General features: G+C 47.1%; 1 protein-coding gene across 5 annotated transcripts in view; it reads left to right on the forward strand.

Moving 5' to 3' along the window:
• Positions 1 to 137: 137 nt before the first annotated feature.
• Positions 138 to 19893, forward strand: part of SRGAP2 (SLIT-ROBO Rho GTPase activating protein 2) — a 144968-nt gene continuing 125212 nt past the window's right edge. For 3 of the 5 annotated variants that reach the window (XM_030220874.1, XM_030220882.1, XM_030220877.1), the window contains exons 1-3: positions 138 to 216; positions 361 to 425; positions 1517 to 1945. In XM_030220874.1, the coding sequence (XP_030076734.1) occupies positions 1879 to 1945 (67 nt within the window). In that variant the 5' untranslated portion in view covers positions 138 to 216; positions 361 to 425; positions 1517 to 1878. Of the gene's footprint in view, positions 217 to 360; positions 461 to 1516; positions 1946 to 19893 lie in introns of all 5 variants that reach the window. The other 2 variants (XM_030220876.1, XM_030220875.1) reach the window with 2 other exon arrangements.

The following is a 19893-nucleotide window of genomic DNA, read 5'->3' on the forward strand; positions in this document are numbered from 1 at the left end:
TCCTCTTTTCTCTTGGTTCTATGGTTTGTCGCTCAGCCCCTGTGGAAGCTGCTATTGGTCTAAGAGGCTCAGGGGGCGGGGTTAGCTGCACCCCTTGGTTTTGGAGTTTCTGGGGGAAAAAAAGGAAAGTTCTGCCTTTGGCCTTTTTAGCAAGAGAAAAGGTGAAGGAATGATGAAGCGTCCGGGAGAGTGAAGAAGGGGTTGCGGAGGAGCACGGTAAGAACTAGGGCTAGTGAAGTGGCTGCAGGGCGGTGCAGGACCTGCAGCCCCACGTGCATCATGCATTGCAGCACCCGTGCATGTCCTGCATCGGGTGCTTTTGCTGCATCTGCCCGGATTTTTTTTTTTTTTTTTTTTTAGATGGACGTGATTTACTGGCCACCTTTTTCCTACCCTTGAAAAGGATCGTTTAAAACGTGAATGAAGTATGGTGATCGCCCTGGAAGTTGGCTGAGGGCTGGTAGAGTTAAAGATCCGCAAACCGGTGGCTGCTGAAAAAAACAAAAAGTTATCTGGAACTGGTTTGCTGACCTTTAAATGCCTGATTCAAGGCGCCTGTGTATTGTTTGCACCGCAGCTCTTATGTGTGTACGTGTAAAGTACTTGATTAAGTTGTAAGGAGTTTCGGGGTCTCTTAATAAACTTTTAATTTTAATGCTATGATTCGTTTTGGGGGGGGGGGGGGGCAGATAACAGCTGGGCTGTGAAACTCCGAGATCTGTGTTCCAATCCCACATCATCAAATGTTCTCGGCTATCTTGTGCTGCTGCGTAATTGTAGCTCGCTGTGTATTGTTCAACAAATGTTATCAGCCGTTTGCTCGAATTTTAGTGGATAAATGCACCGCGCATAAATGTGCGCGTTAAGGTTCAGATTTTGAGTTGTACGATTTTCGAAATCTTTTGTTGCATAAAGCAGCCTGGACTTTTGTTCACCAAAAAGAGACATTTCCTGCCGCAGCCTGAGCCTCTGGCCACATGTTTCCTTTGATGGCGATCGGCTTTATGGAGGGGCCCGGTGGTCCCTTCCCCCCCCCCTGCCCCTTTTCGCTGGCAGCGCCTCTGCTTCAGATCTTCTGATGCAGAGAAGATTCCTCAGCAGATCAAATTGAAAACAATTAGAGGAAACGAGTGCTTCCCTTCCTAAAATGATATTAATAGAGCTCGTTGTTGGTAGAGATTAATAGCGTTATTATTGGAAGGTGGTTTTCTTGCAAATGCTGTGATTTTCGTAATCTCCCAATGCAACGACTGTCGTTTCGTTAACAGGTGGCTGCGCGTCTTATCCTTTCCCGTTTTGCCACCACCTGGTTTGCGTTTGTTCTCCCCCCCCCCCCCCCCCCCCTGCAGAGAGGGCACTGGGCGGTGACCCGGGTGTGCCGAGAGGGCACCGGGACGTGACCCGGGTGGCTGTGGGATTTGGACGTTTTTGCAAACGCCTGTGGCTTGCTTGCATGCATGCATTTCTCTCCTCCTCCCCGGGTGACATCTTCACCTCCTTTTTGCTTTCTTTGCAGGGAAGGCAAGACAAGAAAAGCTGAGCAGTCCTTGCAATCTTTTGAGGGGGAGTTGCTGCAGGATTTGGCCTGAGCTTGGAAGCACAAGAGCTGAGCTTCGCCGTTGTCAGATGCGGAAGGAGTTGCTCTCTTCATGTCAGTGAGCTGAGGAGCCTCTGGGGGCTGCAGGTCTTTCCCCTCCCTATGGATTGACCGATTCCTCCCGGGGCCACGTTGCAACGAGCAAACACGGAGAGAGTGCGGATTGCAATATAAAAAAATAATATATATATTTTTTTGTTTTCGTTGCCTTATTTGGATGATTATTATTTGGGGGGTGAGGATCTAATCCAAGCGATTGTCTGCCTTATCCACAAGAAAACATGACGTCGCCTGCAAAATTCAAGAAGGATAAGGAAATCATAGGTGAATATGATACTCAAGTGAAAGGTAGGCGGAATTGGCTTTTCCTTGCTGTGTGTTTGGCCCGATTGTATTGATAAAGGCTGGATTCTCATATGTAGGGGTGGGGGAAGGGAGGCTGCTTTGCTTGGGATGGAAGGGGCTCTGCAGTGCTTTTTATCTGCATGCCCTCAACCCTGCTTAAAGAATAGGGTATTTGAGGACTGGGGTACCTCCCTGGTTGGGAATGGCACAATAGCGCTTTTATTTTGCCAGAGTTGTTGACTTGTCTAAAGCTTCCCTACAATGCTGTGGCCCTCTGACCTACATCCTTCCTGGCTGCCTGCTCCCAAATCTGTTGCAAACCATGAACAAACAGAACTGTGCACATGACCGCCCTCTCCTCCCCTGCTGTAAACCTTCCTGCTCTCCCAGCAGGGTTTAAGCTGCCCTTTTTGTCAGCCTGTGAGTCATTTCACCAATAAGCGTTTTTAAAAATAATAACCTAATACCCACCCTGAACTGTTTTCTCCTTTATTCTTTCATGGTGGCACTGGGTGAAACTGCTTTGGCCCTTAAGAGACCCCCCCAGTGACACAGAACCAGTGTTCTTTCTGAACAGCAGATGTATTCCCATCTGATGATCACTCCTTCTCCCCCCCCCCCTTTTTTTCAAGGAAAAGGAACAAGATCTGACTGACTTAGCTGTGGATGACCTGGAGCCTTTTACTTAAGCTTAACATGCCTCTGGGATTTCTGACATCAAAGGCTTTCCCTGGCTTTTCTTCCTTCCTGAGAAAGGCGGGCACCAGTGAATTGTCAGAGGGGTAGGGCTGGATGGATTCTTCTTGGTATTAACCCCTGCCCCGAGTAGGTCATTTCTGTTGTGAGGGAGGGGACGGTCTCAAGTTCCTGAGTATCTTGGAGAAAGTATTTCATAGAACAGTCTAGAGCAATACATTTGACTTTGTGCTTATGCTGATGGGTTGGGGTTTTTTTTTTTTTTTGGTATGGTTTCTTTACACCACCCATTACACAAATGCTTGTGCACCCCACATCCATTCCTCGGGAATACAGAAGGTGATAGTCATAGAAACAGAGAGAATGACAGCAGATAAAGACCATATGGTCCGTCCATACGGATTACTAGACTACAGCGCTTTCCTCTCCCTTAGAGATCCCCCCTGTGCTTAGAAACGTAGCAACTGACAGCAAATGAAGACCATACGGCCTACCCAGTCTGTTCATCCATCCAATTACTAAGCTCTACAGACCCTCCTTCTCCCTTAGACAATCTACGTGCTGGTCCCAAGCTTTCTTCATCTCTACCCCCTCCAGTGGGCTGTTCCATGCATTCACCACCCTTTTCTATAAAGAAGTCTGTCCCCTTTCGCCTTCATCTTATGCCCCTCATTCCAGCTTTCTGCTTTCAGTTGAAAGAGACCCACCTCCTGTGCATTCATGTCATGGAGGTATTTAGATGTCTCTATCATATCTCCGCCTTCTGCTTTGAGTGTTCCCCCATTGTATGAACATTTTTGCCCTTACCAGCATCCTAGTTCCTAAATTGCGGAGACCTATTCAGAACTGCCTGATCGTTTTATTAGCTGTCCTCTGGACCGACTCCATCCTGTTTAATATCTCTTTGAAGGTTTGGTCTCCAGAATTGTACGCAGTGTTGTAAATGAGGTCTCGTCAGAGTCTTTTACAGGGGCATCATCACCTCTTTCCTATTGGCCATTCCTCTCCCTATGAACCCAGGCGTCCTTTTGGCTCTCACTGTCGCCTTTTCTACCTGTTTGGCCACCTTACGATCATCGAATGTGATCACACCCAAGTCCCATGCCTCTTTCACGCACAAAAGTACTTCATCCCCTAAACTATACTGCTCCCTTAGGTTTTTGCAGCCCAAATTCATGACTTTGCATTTTTTAGCATTAAATCTTAGCTGCTGAATTTTGAACCATTCTTCAAGCTTTACTAGATCCCTCCTCCTGGTATTCACATTTATTTGCTGCATTTGTATCCCACATTTTCCCACCTCTTTGCAGGCTCAATGTGGCTTACATTATGCCGAAATGGCGATATGTGTACCCTGTTACAGATTTCGATATCCTCCACAGAGGTAAACCTTACCAGACAGCCTTCAGCAATATCGCTTACAAAAACATTTAAAAAGCACCGGTCCGTGTGGTAAGGTCCCTTTCCTCAAGAGTGTGGTGCGTTTATTACTACCCCTTGGCACCTCCCACTCAGTTTCCAGTCCATACAGTCACTTCAGGGCCCGTTCCGAGGGCACGGAGTTTATTTGTAAGTCACCTGTTCAGAACTGTGTCAAAAGACTTTGCTAGAATCACCAGCCGGTCAGTGGAGGGGATGCAGTCGAATCTGTCTCGAATATACATTGTGGATAGCCTGAAAACCTGACAGGACAAGTTTGGGAACCCCTGCTCTAAGTACACTTTATCTAGCCGAGAAGTCTGTAGTGTAAGAATTAAAAACTAGCATTCCTGGGACTTTAGCGATAAAATGACTTTCCCCGTTTTAAAGACTCACTAATGTCACATATCTAACAGTGAGACCACAGAGATGTTAACTGGATTCCAGTCTCTCCACCACCATTCACTGTGTGACCCAGAGCAGTTTCCCTCTAATTCTAGAAACGGCGTGCATAGTCACGGAATAATACCACTTGTGCACATAAATTAATTACTTGATTAGTGATAACTATCAATAATTGACCTTAACTAGCTCTAATCTGCGGTGGTTATGATCCTACTCTAGAAAGTGTGTGTGTAACGCTCAGGGGAGTTCAAGTGGGAGGGGCTTGGGCGGGTCATTGTTCGCTTCAGCTGTTCTACAGGCAGGTGATCAAACGCTGGCACTTGAGGCTGTTAGCGCCATACTAGCGCCAGTGTTTGCAACCGCCCCATGATCAGAGCCCTCGAGTGCGTGAAACAACGCACTCGAGGGTTCTTAGCGCAAGCAGGCCCCCCCCCCCCATTCCCCCCAAAGCAACCCTGTGACGGGGCAGTTGAGGATGTCCAACTTTTGGACGTTTCTCAAGGGGGCAGTTAAGGGCGTCCAAAATTCAAGACCTCTTTCTCATAGAAACGTCTAATTTTGGCCGTCCTTAACTGCCCTTTGCAGAAATGTCCAAACGTGGGCACCTCCTTTTATAGGACTGTTGGCGTCTTTTCCAGCGTTTAATGCTGTATGCCGGGATGGGCAGTTTTAGTCCTAGGGTCTAGGGAGGTCACGCTGCATGAAAAGATGTGGGAGGAAGGTCTCCACCGTGTTGAATCCAATAAAGGAAATAAAAGTAGTGATGATCAAGAGGAGGGGAAAAACACAGCCAAGGAATCCAGGATGATCGCCTGCATCACGGGTCTGTCCTATCCAAAACACTTCTAAGCCCCCTCCCTGCCCGTCTTCAAGTCTTTGCTTAAAGCCCACCTCTTCAATGCTGCGTTCGGCACCTAACCCTTACCGTTCAGTGAATCCAGATTGCCCCAATTTGACTGCCCCTATCGGACCGACCATTCACTTGTCTATTAGATTGTAAGCTTTATGAGCAGGGACTGTCTCTCTTTGTTAAATTGTACAGCGCTGTGTAACCCTAGTAGCGCTCTAGAAATGTTAAGTAGTAGTAAGCTTCTTTGATCTTGTTGAAAAATATTACCACTGTCGCTAAAACAATGACATCCTTTTCGCACATATTTACCATTTTTGGATAGAGCTGGCTGGTGACACATGCTGAAACATGGCTGTGTCGGGTCATTTGCACGCCAGAATGCTTGATTTTTTGCCAATAATCCCTGGATTACACACATTTGGACTCCTTTGCTGTGTTCTTCCCTCTTGGCCGTCACTGCTTTTTCTTTTCTTTGTTTAATGACACAGGTGAGACTCATTAACCTGCTTCCCATCTGTTGTATATTCATAAGAACATAAGAGTGGCCATACTGGGTCAGACCAATGGTCCATCTAGCCCAGTATCCTGTTTTCCAAACAGTGGCCAAGCCAGGTCACAAGTACCTGGCAGAAACCCTATTAGTAGCAACATTCCATTCTACCAATCCTGGGCTAAGCAGTTGCTTCCCTATGTCATGGCCTTTTGCTCTAGGAACGTATCCAAACCTTTTTTAAATCCAGATACGCCAAGTGCTGTTACTACATCCTCCTGCAAAGAGTTCCAGAGATGAACTATTCGTTGAGTGAAAAAATATTTCCTCCTATTTGTTTTAAAAGAATTTCCATGTAACTTCCTCAAGGGTCCCCTAGTCTTTGTACTTTTGGAACAAGTGAAAAATCGATTTACTTCTACTCGTTCTACACCACTCAGGAATTTGTAGACCTCAATCATATCTCCCCTCTTCCATCTCTTCCAAGCCGAAGAGCCCTAACCTCTTTAGCCTTTCCTCATATGAGAGGAGTTCCATCCCCTTTATCAATTTGGTCGCTCTTCTTTGAACCTTTTCTAATTCCGCTATATCTTTTTTGAGATAGGCGACCAGAACTGAACGCAATACTCAAGGTGCGGACGCACCATGGATTGATACAAAGGCCTTCTTCACCATCCATCCCTTTCCTGATAATTCATAGCATCCAGTTTGCTTTTTTGGCCACCGCCACACACTGATCAGAAGATTTCAGCGTATTATCTACAGTGACACCTAAATCTTTTTCTTGATCCTAAAATCCAGACCTGTTTGCTACACTTGACTGAAATTAAATATGACCAAACGCGAGCTTCTCATTTTCCCCCTCAAACCCACCTCCCCGCTCCCCCCGTTTTCTATTTCTGTTGATGGCTCTCTCATTCTCCCTGTCTCAGCTCGAAACCTTGGGGTCATCTTTGACTCTTCTCTCTCCTTCTCTGCTCATATCCAGCAGATTGCCAAGACCTGTCGTTTCTTTCTTTACAACATCCGTAAAATCCGCCCCTTTCTTTCCGAGCACTCTACCAAAACCCTCATCCACACCCTTGTCACCTCTCGTTTAGACTACTGCAATCTGCTTCTTGCAGGCCTCCCACTTAGTCATCTCTCCCATCTCCAATCGGTTCAAAACTCTGCTGCCCGTCTTGTCTTCCGTCAGGGTTGCTTTACTCATACTACCCCTCTCCTCAAGACCCTTCACTGGCTCCCTATCCGTTTTCGCATCCTGTTCAAACTTCTTCTACTAACCTATAAATGTACTCACTCTGCTGCTCCCCAGTCTCTCTCCACACTCGTCCTTCCCTACACCCCTTCCCGTGCACCGCTCCATGGATAAATCCTTCTTATCTGTTCCCTTCTCCGCTACTGCCAACTCCAGACTTCGCACCTTCTGTCTCGCTGCACCCTACGCCTGGAATAAACTTCCTGAGCCCCTACGTCTTGCCCCATCCTTGGCCACCTTTAAATCTAGACTGAAAGCCCACCTCTTTAACATTGCTTTTGACTCGTAACCACTTGTAACCACTCGCCTCCACCTACCCTCCTCTCTTCCTTCCCGTCCACATTAATTGATTTGATTTGCTTACTTTATTTATTTTTTGTCTATTAGATTGTAAGCTCTTTGAGCAGGGACTGTCTTTCTTCTATGTTTGTGCAGCGCTGCGTATGCCTTGTAGCGCTATAGAAATGCTAAATAGTAGTAGTAGTACTTTGCCCCTCTTATGTTGAAGTAACAAAAGCCAACTCCTCCAAGTGCCATTTCTGTAACAGAAACAGGTTGCTTTCCTCTGAGTGGTGCCCCCAACCCTGGCTGTCTCCTAGACCCCCCCCCCCCCCCCTCAACCTGCTGAGTCTCCAGACCTGCTCTAATCAGAGAGCACTGGAGGCAGAGGAAACCTTTCACAGCTTTTGGAACGCACCAGGCCTGAATGTATTAAAAGCCCTTTAGGTCTAGGTGGGGTGTATTACTGTGTAAATCTCACCGTTGAGCATTTCACCATAACCAAGTGTTGAGACTGGCTATGCTGAAATGCAGCCTCCTTTATCCTCCCTATCCCTATGGGAATGCAGCCGTCTTCCTGACTTCAGCTCCTGGGAAGCTTTCCTTGTGCTGGAGACCCCAGTCAATGAATTGTGGACTCTCTAAGGGATGTTGGCTGGGGACCTCGGTGAATAAATCGTGGATTCTCTGCTCAGGCTCCAGGCAGTGCACATATGAGAGTTATGCTGTCAGGGTAGATCCACTGTTCATGGCAGTGCTATGCCTTACACCAGACCATCTCCTGAGACCCATTAGGAGAGTGGAGGAGTAGCCTAGTGGTTAGTGCAGCAGACTTTGACCCTGGGGAACTGGGGTTTGATTCCCACTACACCTCCTTGGGACTGTGGGCAAGTCATTTAACCCTCCATTGCCCCAGGTACAAATAAGTACCTGTATATACTATGCATACTATGTAAAAACCACAGAAAGGTGGTATATCAAGTCCCATTAACAAGATTCCAGGCACAATCTCAGAGTAGGAACATTCCATGTAGACCCCCAAAGAATAGCAAGATTCCAGAATCCCAAAGAGTAAGGAGTGCAGAGGACTTTGATCCTGAGGAACTGGGTTCAATTCCCACTGCGGCTCCTTGTGACTCTTTGGGAAGTCACTTAACCCTCCATTGTCCCAGGTACAAATTGCTTTGAATGTAGTTGCAAAAATCACAGAAAGGCAGTAGATCAAGTCCCATTTACAAGATTCCAGGCAGAATCTCAAAGAGTAGCAACATTCCATGTAGAACCGGAAAGAATAGCAAGATTCCGGAACCCCCAAAGAGTAAGGAGTGGAGGAGTAGCCTAGTGGTTAATGCAGCAGACTTTGATCCTGGGGGACAGGGTTTGATTCCCACTGCAGCTGCTTCTGACTCTGGGCAAATAAGTACCTGTATATACTATGTAAATCACTTTGAATGTAGTTGCAAAAACCACAGAAAGGCAGTATATCAAGTCCTATTTTCCCTTCCCTTTCCCATTAGGAGAGTTAGGCCCGCAAAGGAGCAGAAACAGCTGTCATTGTTAGGCTATTGGCAGGTAATAAAATTCAAAAGCTCTCCATTCTTGTAATAGCTAGAGAATTCTCACAGAGGAGCTGGATTTTGCCCTCCTCTGTGACCCCTGCAGAGCAGTGGAAGGTCCCTCCTTTACTCTGTTCCTCTTATCATTGTAGAAAGATTAGAAAATGAACCAGGAAAATAATTAAAGAGCCACTCGGTAAGGGAGAAATAGAGGGTCATGAACTATTTCTGGGTGAGACCTTCTTGGAGTAAGTGGCTGAGTGAAAACATCTCACCTACATCTGGTCTGACCATGGGCTAAAACCCTTCAGCCTCAAGAGGGGTACCCGTCATTTTATTTTGGAACTTGTTTCATCTCAAGGTAACGCTGGGAGCTGTCAGTTTAAAGGACTTGGTAGTGGTAAGGTCAGCTGGTGTCCCCTGTGCGGCTCGGCGGTGAACTTCCTATCTCTTTCCCAGGATCGGGAAATGGGTTTTGGGCAGAGTTGGCTGTACATTACATGGCTTGCATATATGCTGCTGCACCCAGTGACCCCTGGAGGCTCAGGTCGGGCCCACTTATGGTAGTCTTTGGTTTTATATTTCAACATTTTTATTGAAGTAGTCTTTGGTTTTAATAAGTGTGAAGAGTGTTCTGCTCGTGTGCCAGCTCTCCGCTCCATCGGAGCTGCATGCCTTACACCACCTGTTTGCCCTCTCTGTTTTTTAATTATTGGGCCTGGCATGTGGAAGTTTGGTGCCATGCAACAAAACCATCAAGTCTGCATCCTAAATCTTTCAGATTATGTTCTGTTGCACTTTATTTTAGATTGATTAGTGTAATTCCCCAGAATGGCTAAGTTTTGAGGCCAGTTCAGGGAAATGGGACTTGATATACTGCCTGTCTGAGGTTTTTTGCAACTACATTCAAAGCGGTTTACATCTATTCAGGTACTTATTTTGTACCAGGGGCAATGGAGGGTTAAGTGACTTGCCCAGAGTCACAAGGAGCTGCAGCGGGAATTGAACCCAGTTCCCCAGGATCAAAGTCCACTGCACTAACCACTAGGCTACTCCTCCACTTCAGGATTTCTAACATCCCTTTCCTGACGCATTATGGGCCTGTAGCACTGATTTCAATGAGCAGAATCTCGGATGTAAGTTCAGAAAGTCTCCCTCCTGGAATTGGGTAACTAGACAACTCTGAATTCCCAGGTCTCCTCTGTTGTGGAGGGAGCAAATTTCTGTTTCAGTTACACAGAATATTTCTGACTCCTGCTATATTCAGGCTGTTATGAATTGAATAAATCACACCTGAGCTTTTAAGAATCCCTTGCCTGCCAGAAGTGTTCAGTAGTTCCCAAATCTCTCCTGGAGGAACCCGCAGCCAGTCAGATTTTCAGGATATCCACATTGTGCATGCAAAACTCTTTCATGAATATTCATTGTGGATATCCTGAAAACCTAACTGACTGGGGTGCCTCCAGGACCAGGTTTGGGAATCTCTGATCTGTTTAACCCGGGGTGCCCAAGCTTGGTCCTGGAGGCACCCCAGCCAGTCGGGTTTTCAGGACATCCACGGTGAATATTAATGAGAGAGATGTGCATGCATTGATTGAATATACATTTCTCTTGCATATTTGGTGTGGATATCTTGATAACCACTGACTGGAGGTTTCTCAGGATGGTTGGGGGTGAACTTTCTCATATGTGTAAATCTTGTAGCTGGGAGAGTCAAAGATACAGGGTGGGGAAAGGGGACTGCCTGGAAATGGGCCTAAATTTTATAATGAGAATGAGTGAGTCCGAGTTACCCTCACATGGTTCTTCTTAAAGACCAGAGATTGGTCTGTTTCTTAAATGGGGAGGGGGTACTGTGGTTAAACAAAAATGTGGGTGAGCCCCCCCCCCCAACCCCATATCAGAACCTTTTTTAGGACTTAATTAATAAAATATATTTTAAAGAACACAGACTGAAGTCTCCCAGGGCCAGAGGGCACCACTCTGGCTTTCTAAGAGAGCTCAGGAATTAGGAAGGAGAAAGATTTCACACTGACAAGCAGCAGGAAAGGGATGGGGGGGGGGGGGGTGGAATAAAAGCCTCTTCCAGGCCTCCTGCCTTACAAGTGATCAGTTTGGCTTTCCTCCTGCTCTTTTCCCCCTTTCTCCCACCTCACTTTGCCTCTGGAAATGGCAGATGCTTCAACCTGACTCCCTGGACCCCCCCCCCCCCCCCCCCCCCCGCCTGTAAATTGATCTTTGGACTTTTATTTTTCCCCGATGAGTACTTCACATCCCATCCATCAAGATATTTCTGCAGCATTGACGCTGCATGTAATGGAAATGAAAATGCCTGCATTTCCCTTGTCACTTTAATCCTAGCGATCGATTGGCTCATTAATAGAGGGATCTTCGAAGACAAGTGTCTGGGGGGGGGGGGGGGGGTCGTGGTGGTTGCTTACTGCCCTGGTATTTCTCACAGGTGGTTGAATCTAGGCTGACAGGTCTGGACAGTCTCTTGGGTTATTGTAACCCCCCCCCCCCCCCCCCCCCCCCCCCCCCCGATAAAGAGCTGACAAAATGTGTTTACAGTGACCTGAAATTGAAGAACAAGCGGCCATTGTATGAGCTTGGAAGTAAAGGAGGGCAGACGAGTTTTACAGACTGAGGGGCCCTTTTACAAAAAGGCGCACTGAAAAATGGACTGCGGTAGAGTAGGCGCGGGTTTTGGGCGCTCAGAATCATTTTTCAGCACACCTGTAAAAAAGGCCCCCTTTTCTTTCTCTGCTGAAAATGGGCGTGCAGCAAAATCAAAATTGCTGTGCGTCCATTTTGGGTCTGAGACCTTAGCCACAGACCTAGCGGTAAAGAATTTGGCCGGTAATGACCTGCACGCGTCCGCTACGTGCGTCAGAACATTAAAAAAATATTTTTCAGACGTGTGTATCGGATACGCGCCAAAAAATGAAATTACCGCAAGAGCCACACAGTAGTTGGTTGGTAACTCCATTTTGGCACGCGTTGGGCACGCGTAGACACTTATGCGGTTTATTAAAAGGACCCCCGAGTTAAACTGTTGAGGGTAACACTCCCCTTCTTAGATCAGTATCCGGAGTATGGCTCTTGCTGTCATGCAGCTCTCTATACATTTCTTCAGCATTAGAAGATGTGGGTATGACCGTGATTAATCATTGTTTTTACCTACAAGGGTGTCCAGGGGTGTATTTTATTTTATTTGTTACATTTGTATCCCACATTTTCCCACCTATTTGCAGGCTCAATGTGGCTTACATAGTACCGTGATGGTGATCGTCAATTCCCGTATAACAAATACAGAGTAGTATTACGGTAAAAGTTCATAAGTGACAACCACATTAAGGAGGAAGAGTTAAGTTATGACCAGTTTGAGTATTAATTTCATTGTGTTGCAGGGTTCAGGCGTTTAAGTTGGATCATTAGGATACACCTTGGTTTTTAATGATTTCTGGAAGTTTGATGGGTCGTGCATTCTTTTTGTGACGTTTGGTAGTGCGTTCCATAGTTGTGCGCTTATGTAGGAGAAGCTGGATGCATAGGTTGATTTGTATTTGAGTCCTTTGCAGCTTGGGTGGTGGAGATTTAGGTATGTTCGTGTTGATCCTGTTGTGTTTCTGGTTGGTAGGTCTATGAGGTCCCTCATGTATCCCGGGGCTTCGCCGTAGATAATTTTATGAACCAGGGTGCAGATTTTGAAAGCAATACATTCTTTAATTGGGAGCCAGTGCAGTTTTTCTCGTAGGGGTTTGGCGCTTTCGAATCTTGTTTTTCCCTAATATAAGTCTATGTTAATAATCTATGCCTCGTAGGACAAAGACACTTACTCCTGTCTCTGTGTGTACATATATATATCTTAATATTTTGTAGAATTTATGGTGAATGGCGTGCATGTCTCTGTCCAATGAAGCATAGATTATTAACATAGAAAAGTCTATACACCCATTCTGTACCTGGGCTAGCTTTCTACGCACACTATAACTTAGATCAGTTCCTTATCTCTTGCTCAACTGTACAAAAAAAAAACTTGCCTTGCGTTTAGTTAACCATCAAATTATCCCAGCTGACTGTACCAGGCATCTTGTTCCCATCAACATATCTTCTCTTGGTCCAAGATGTATTATAGAAAATCTTTAGCATCATATCTGTGTTAGTTGAATGCTCTAATGGTTATTAGGTTTAACATTGTATTATATCTCTGGCATTTGAATTCCATTGCTGTGAAATGTGTATATTTTTGATACTGTTTTGCGGTAGTTCTATTATTAGGTTTCAATTTACTGTTTTCCTGTTTACTTCATTTATTGTATTTATGTTTATTCTTGGTTATTCTACTATTGTTATGCTGTTAACAAAATTGTAAGTGAATCTCTTCATAAAGGCGGTTAATAAATCCCAATCAAACATATAAATGGCGAGTGACCGTACTCACTCGCAAATGCGCAGTAGAGACTTCCCTCTCTGTCCCGCCCCCGCGTCAATACGTGATTACTACTACTACTATTTAGCATTTCTATAGCGCTACAAGGTATACGCAGCGCTGCACAAACATAGAAGAAAGACAGTCCCTGCTCAAAGAGCTTACAATCTAATAGACAAAAAATAAATAAAGTAAGCAAATCAAATCAATTAATGTGTACAGGAAGGAGGAGAGGAGGGTAGGTGGAGGCGAGTGGTTACGAGTCAAAAGCAATGTTAAAGAGGTGGGCTTTCAGTCTAGATTTAAAGGTGGCCAAGGATGGGGCAAGACGTAGGGGCTCAGGAAGTTTATTCCAGGCGTAGGGTGCAGCGAGATAGAAGGCGCGAAGTCTGGAGTTGGCAGTAGTGGAGAAGGGAACAGATAAGAAGGATTTATCCATGGAGCGGAGTGCACGGGAAGGGGTGTAGGGAAGGACGAGTGTGGAGAGATACTGGGGAGCAGCAGAGTGAATACATTTATAGGTTAGTAGAAGAAGTTTGAACAGGATGCGAAAACGGATAGGGAGCCAGTGAAGGGTCTTGAGGAGAGGGGTAGTATGAGTAAAGCGACCCTGGCGGAAGATGAGACGGGCAGCAGAGTTTTGAACTGACTGGAGAGGGGAGAGGTGACTAAGTGGGAGGCCAGCAAGAAGCAGATTGCAGTAGTCTAAACGAGAGGTGACAAGGGTGTGGATGAGGGTTTTGGTAGAGTGCTCGGAAAGAAAGGGGCGGATTTTACGGATGTTGTAAAGAAAGAAACGACAGGTCTTGGCGGTCTGCTGGATATGAGCAGAGAAGGAGAGAGAAGAGTCAAAGATGACCCCAAGGTTTCGAGCTGAGGAGACAGGGAGAATGAGAGAGCCATCAACAGAAATAGAAAACGGGGGGAGCGGGGAGGTGGGTTTGGGGGGGAAAATGAGAAGCTCGGTTTTGGTCATATTTAATGATGATGGGGGCGGGACAGAGAGGGAAACTGCGCAAAGCCGCCGACGTCACTACCGCTTCCCCCCCCCCCCCCCCGGCCCGAGCACTGTCTTCGGTATTGAACGTACATCGGCGAAACCCAGCAAGCAGAACAGCTGAGCTCCCGTCGCCCTTTCTTCCCTGCCTGTGTCCCGCCCTCGCTGACGTTACGTCACACGAGGGCGGGACACAGGCGGAGAAGGAAGGCCGACGGGAGCTCAGCTGATCTGCGTGCTGCCTGCGTTTCGCTGATGTAAGTTCAATACCGAAGAGAGGGCCCAGGCCGGGTGCAGGGGTGGTGGCGGTGACTCAAGGGGGGGGGACCGGTAGCGTTGACTTCGGGGGGGGGGAGGGGGCCTCGCCAAAACCCCATACTAGCCCATTTTAACGGGCTCAACGGCTACTAAATAAATAAGAGAAGGGGAGGAATTTTCATTTCCGTTTCCTGGTTGTTCTGCTCTCTCTATGTACCATGGAAATCGAATATTTGTATTGGAGTCTATCTGGAGTTCTCTGGAGATTCCTGTATCCAACTCTCTAGAGAACTGCAGTAAAAGTCCCTTATTTTTTTCAAAATATGCCATGGGATCCTGAATTAATGGCTATCTGCATTCGTCCAGTGATCTTTTAGGACCAGTACTGATAATTCAGGCCACCTGGAGAGTCTGTTTGGTGGTTTTGAGGCACAGAGACATTTTAAGGTGTAGTTAGGAAGTTTGAGATCGTAAAGTTCTGGGATTCTCTTACAAGACTGGACCTGCCTTTGGCTTTTGAACCTCCCTGGAAACAGTGGGATCAGCTGAGCGACTGCCGTCTGTTTATTGTTTTACTGTTTTTAATTGTGGACGGCCAGACATTGACTGGAGCGCTGGGGCAGTGGCGCTTGCCCCCCCCCCCCCCCCCCACACACACACGCACAGAGAGACACACACAAAGTTACAGCTATGTCTGTCTTTCATTTGCTGTAGTATTGTGGGTCACAGGGGTGGTGGTTCGCTCGGGGAGGGATCGAGGACCATGAGGTGAACTCTGTATATAGTACTGTTTTCCAAAAGAAAGGCAGGTGAAATGTGGATTTTTAAGTGTCTTTTGGCACCTTTGATCTCCATCAAACACGTTAGCTGTCTCGGCAGTCGCTGGCTGTCAGTAATACCTGGGGCTGTGATATTTCCTGGCGGTGCTGTTATTCTGGACTTCAGTTCTGGAGGCTTCTGCCTAGATCTCATGACCTTTCTTCTCTGTCCAGTGCATCCCTTTTATTTGAGAGTTTGGGGGGGGGGGGGGGAGTTCAGTTGCTGCCGATATGATTGCTGGTGGGTAGGCTCAGGTATGTAGATATTACTGCTTTTATTCTGGTGGGGGAGGGGGATGTTATGTTTGGACTTCTTACTTGGCTTTTCTCCATACTGCCTTCACATCTGCTTCTCATCAGTTCTCATAGCAGCCATTAAGTTACAAGAAAACTGAGCTCATTTACCCCAGCTTTCTAGCTGGTGGTGGGAGGCGGGGGATAGTGCTGGGCAGACTTATACAGTCTGTGCCCTGAAACTGACAGATACAAATCAAGGTAAGGTATACACAAAAAGTAGCACAGTTTATCTTGTTGGGCAGACTGGATGGACCATGCAGGTCTTTTTCTGCCGTCATCTACTATGTTTTTAGTCCCCCCCCCCCCCCCCCCCCCAGTTGATCCTTTACAAACAGGAGCCACACTGGTGGAGGGGGGGGGGAAGCTGCCATGATGAGGTGGGAGGGGGGCTGTCACAGTTCAGGAATACCACTTGCGTGACCTGTTTACTTCCTGTCTGCTCTTCAGGAGGGAATTCTGTGCTTTTTACTCACCAGGGAGTTACTGTCCTGAGTCTTTCCCATTTCCAGATACAACATCATAGCACCCTCTTGTGGCTGAGACAACAGAATGCCATTTGCTCTGCAGAGACTTCAGTGCTGCTGTTTGACCACCTTCTGGGTTTCTGTCCTCCAGGAGGAGCGAGATCTGCTTCTGTCAAACCAAGGAGTCAGGGCCAGGAATAGAACCCAGCCTGGTCTTGTTAGTTTCTTTGATGTGTAAAAATGTTCACCCCTGACCAGATGTCCTTCCTGCTCTGTATCCACCCACCTCAGTTGTTGACAAAAGGAGCTCCACCCCTTCAGTGGTGCATCCAGATGTGACCTGATTCCTCTATGTGTGCAAGGATCCACCCTGGCTGGCTCTGGTTCAGGACAGATTCCAGCACTCTACAGGGACACTACAAAGTCCATCAAAGGAGAACTTGTTTGTGGAAAGTGGGGCAGAGCAAGATCGGAAGCTGTAAAAGAGGAGTTTAACCCTCCCCTTCCCAACACACACTCCAAGTTTCAGAATTGTAACCCCTCCCCCTCCCTCACACAAGAATTGCATTGAAAGGAAGAGATTTTTGTTGTTGTTTGGGAGAGGGATGGGTGGGGGTGTCCTGTTCAGAGTGGAGGTTCTAATAATACTCAGTTCTTGTGCTCTGTCATTCCAGAGTTTGGGAATGCTCATCCCTCGGTGATGCTTGGGAGGTGGTCCTGATGCCTGGTTAGTGGAGAGTCCTTAGGTTTTTCTAGGAGTTTGTAACTACAATTGCAGACTTCACAGCATCGCCTTCTTTAGTAGCCCAACTTCACTCCTGTCGTGGTGCGATTCAAGTCCAGTTCTGGATTTTAGTTTCTGCAAACCCAGGGATCATCGTCCATTAGGATAGGACTTAGAAAACAAGGCTGGAATGAGGTACTCCGTGGTAAGCATTGTTAAGCTCTGGAACTCGTTGCTGGAGGATGTGGTAACAGTGGTTAGCATATCGGGGTTTATAACAGGTTTGGACACGTTCCTGGAGGAAAAGTCCATAGTCTGCTATTGAAATAGACCTGGGGAAGCCACTTCTTGCCCTGGGATTGATAGCATGGAATGTTGCTACTATTTGGGTTTCTGCCAGGTACTTGTGACTTGGATTGGCCACTGTTGGAAACAGGATACTGGGCTAGATGGACCATTGGTCTGATCTTGTATGGCTTTTCTTATGTTCTTATGTTGCCATTTGATTCCACACCATCATGTCAGGGTGTGCAGGATACGCAGTGATGTGAAAGTTAATGGAAGACACACACTGTATTTGTGGTTAACTTTTATGACCCTGCACTTTCCTCTACTCCAAGTGAATCAGAACTTAGTTTGTAATCTGGTGCTCTGAGTCTGCATTTACAATATCTTGCGGTTCGCCCCCTCCCATCTTCCTGTGGGGTTCCCCCCCCCCCCCCCTCCCATCTTTCTGTGGCCCAGTCACTGTAGCTAGAACTCCTTCCCAAACCCTGCAGTTCTAAATCTGGCCATCAGTAGCTCTGGCACAGTAATTGGGACTCTGTCTCCCAGCGTCATCGTGCACAGGAGGAGCAGGGGGCAGGCAGTGAACGTGGCTGCGCCGGAGACCAGCGCTGAAGAAGGCTTCATCTGGGGGGGGATTGGGGACCCCCCGCCAGCAAAGGTATTTGTTAGTGAAGGGAAGTGGCGAGGAGGTGGGGGAGGGGGGCGGCACTCAAAATGTGCCCTCAACCTCGGGCTCTGGCCCCCTCTCACCGTGAGGTCTGGTTACGCCCCTGCTGGCTCCTGGAGGCTGCGAGTGTAACCCTGCTTCCTCCACAGCATCTCCGGCCTCAGAAGAACTAAGCTGGAAATTGAACCCAGGTCCTTCTACAAAAGTGTACGGAAAGACCAGCCTTGGATAATGGATTTTAAATGCTTAGGGACGGGGTAATGGTGAGAGAAGAAACAGAAAGGACACTGCCAAAGTGCCTGGATAAAAAAAGCACTTGATTCAGGATGGACTTCTGGAGCAACTTGTTTCCGTTATTGAGGAACGGCCCAATCCCTGGAGCGTTTACACCTACTATCAGATAAAAAGCTTCAGGCCTCCAGGGGGCTTTCAGAGAGGCATCTACCAAAGCTGGCCTGAGTTGCACTGCCTGGGCTGTATGGCCAGGCCCCACTCCTTGCTGCATTTGCTCTCTACATATTTTTGATGGAAACTGCTTCTCCCTTTAATTGGCTCGGATACAGTCTTCTGCCTTATCTCCTCATGGCTTTCCTCAGAAACTCTTACTGTAGATGGCTTATAATAAGCACATTGCTGCTGCCTTCGCACACGTATGTTTTGTTGTGTTAACGGCCGAAGTGTCTGAGCTCTGCTTCTTGTTGCAAAGGTATTTATTTTTGTTACATTTGTACCCCGCGCTTTCCCACTCCTGGCAGGCTCAGTGCGGCTTACATGGGGCAGTGGAGGGTTAAGTGACTTGCCCAGAGTCACAAGGAGCTGCCTGTGCCTGAAGTGGGAATCAAACTCAGTTCCTCAGGACCAAAGTCCACCACCCTAACCACTAGGCCACTCCTCCACTATTGCTACTATTTGAGATTCTACATGGAATGTTGCTATTCCACATTCCATGTAGAAGTCGGCCCTTGCAGATCACCAATGTGGCCGCGCAGGCTTCTGCTTCTGTGAGTCTGACGTCCTGCACGTACGTGCAGGACGTCAGACTCACAGAAACAGAAGCCTGCGCAGCCTTCTACATGGAATGTTGCTAGTGGAATAGCAACATTCCATGTAGAACCTCCAATAGTAGCAACATTTCATGTAGAATCTCCAATAGTGGCAACATTCCATATAGAAGTCGGCCCTTGCAGATCTGCAATGTGGCCGCACAGGCTTCTACATGGAATGTTGCTAGTGGAATAGCAACATTCCATGTAGAATCTCCAATAGTAGCAACATTCCATGTAGAATCTCCAATAGTATCTATTTTATTTTTGTTACATTTGTACCCTGCGCTTTCCCACTCATGGCAGGCTCAATGCGGCTTACATGGGGCAATGGAGGGTTAAGTGACTTGCCCAGAGTCACAAGGAGCTGCCTGTGCCTGAAGTGGGAATCAAACTCAGTTCCTCAGGACCAAAGTCCACCACCCTAACCACTAGGCCACTCCTCCACTATTGCTACTATTTGAGATTCTACATGGAATGTTGCTATTCCACATTCCATGTAGAAGTCGGCCCTTGCAGATCACCAATGTGGCCGCGCAGGCTTCTGCTTCTGTGAGTCTGACGTCCTGCACGTACGTGCAGGACGTCAGACTCACAGAAACAGAAGCCTGCGCAGCCTTCTACATGGAATGTTGCTAGTGGAATAGCAACATTCCATGTAGAACCTCCAATAGTAGCAACATTTCATGTAGAATCTCCAATAGTGGCAACATTCCATGTAGAAGTCGGCCCTTGCAGATCTGCAATGTGGCCGCACAGGCTTCTACATGGAATGTTGCTAGTGGAATAGCAACATTCCATGTAGAATCTCCAATAGTAGCAACATTCCATGTAGAATCTCCAATAGTATCTATTTTATTTTTGTTACATTTGTACCCCGCGTTTTCCCACTCATGGCAGGCTCAATGCGGCTTACATGGGGCAATGGAGGGTTAAGTGACTTGCCCAGAGTCACAAGGAGCTGCCTGTGCCTGAAGTGGGAATCCAACTCAGTTCCCCAGGACCAAAGT

The sequence above is a fragment of the Microcaecilia unicolor genome, chromosome 12, assembly GCF_901765095.1.
Source record: "Microcaecilia unicolor chromosome 12, aMicUni1.1, whole genome shotgun sequence".
Taxonomy (NCBI): Eukaryota; Metazoa; Chordata; class Amphibia; order Gymnophiona; family Siphonopidae; genus Microcaecilia; species Microcaecilia unicolor.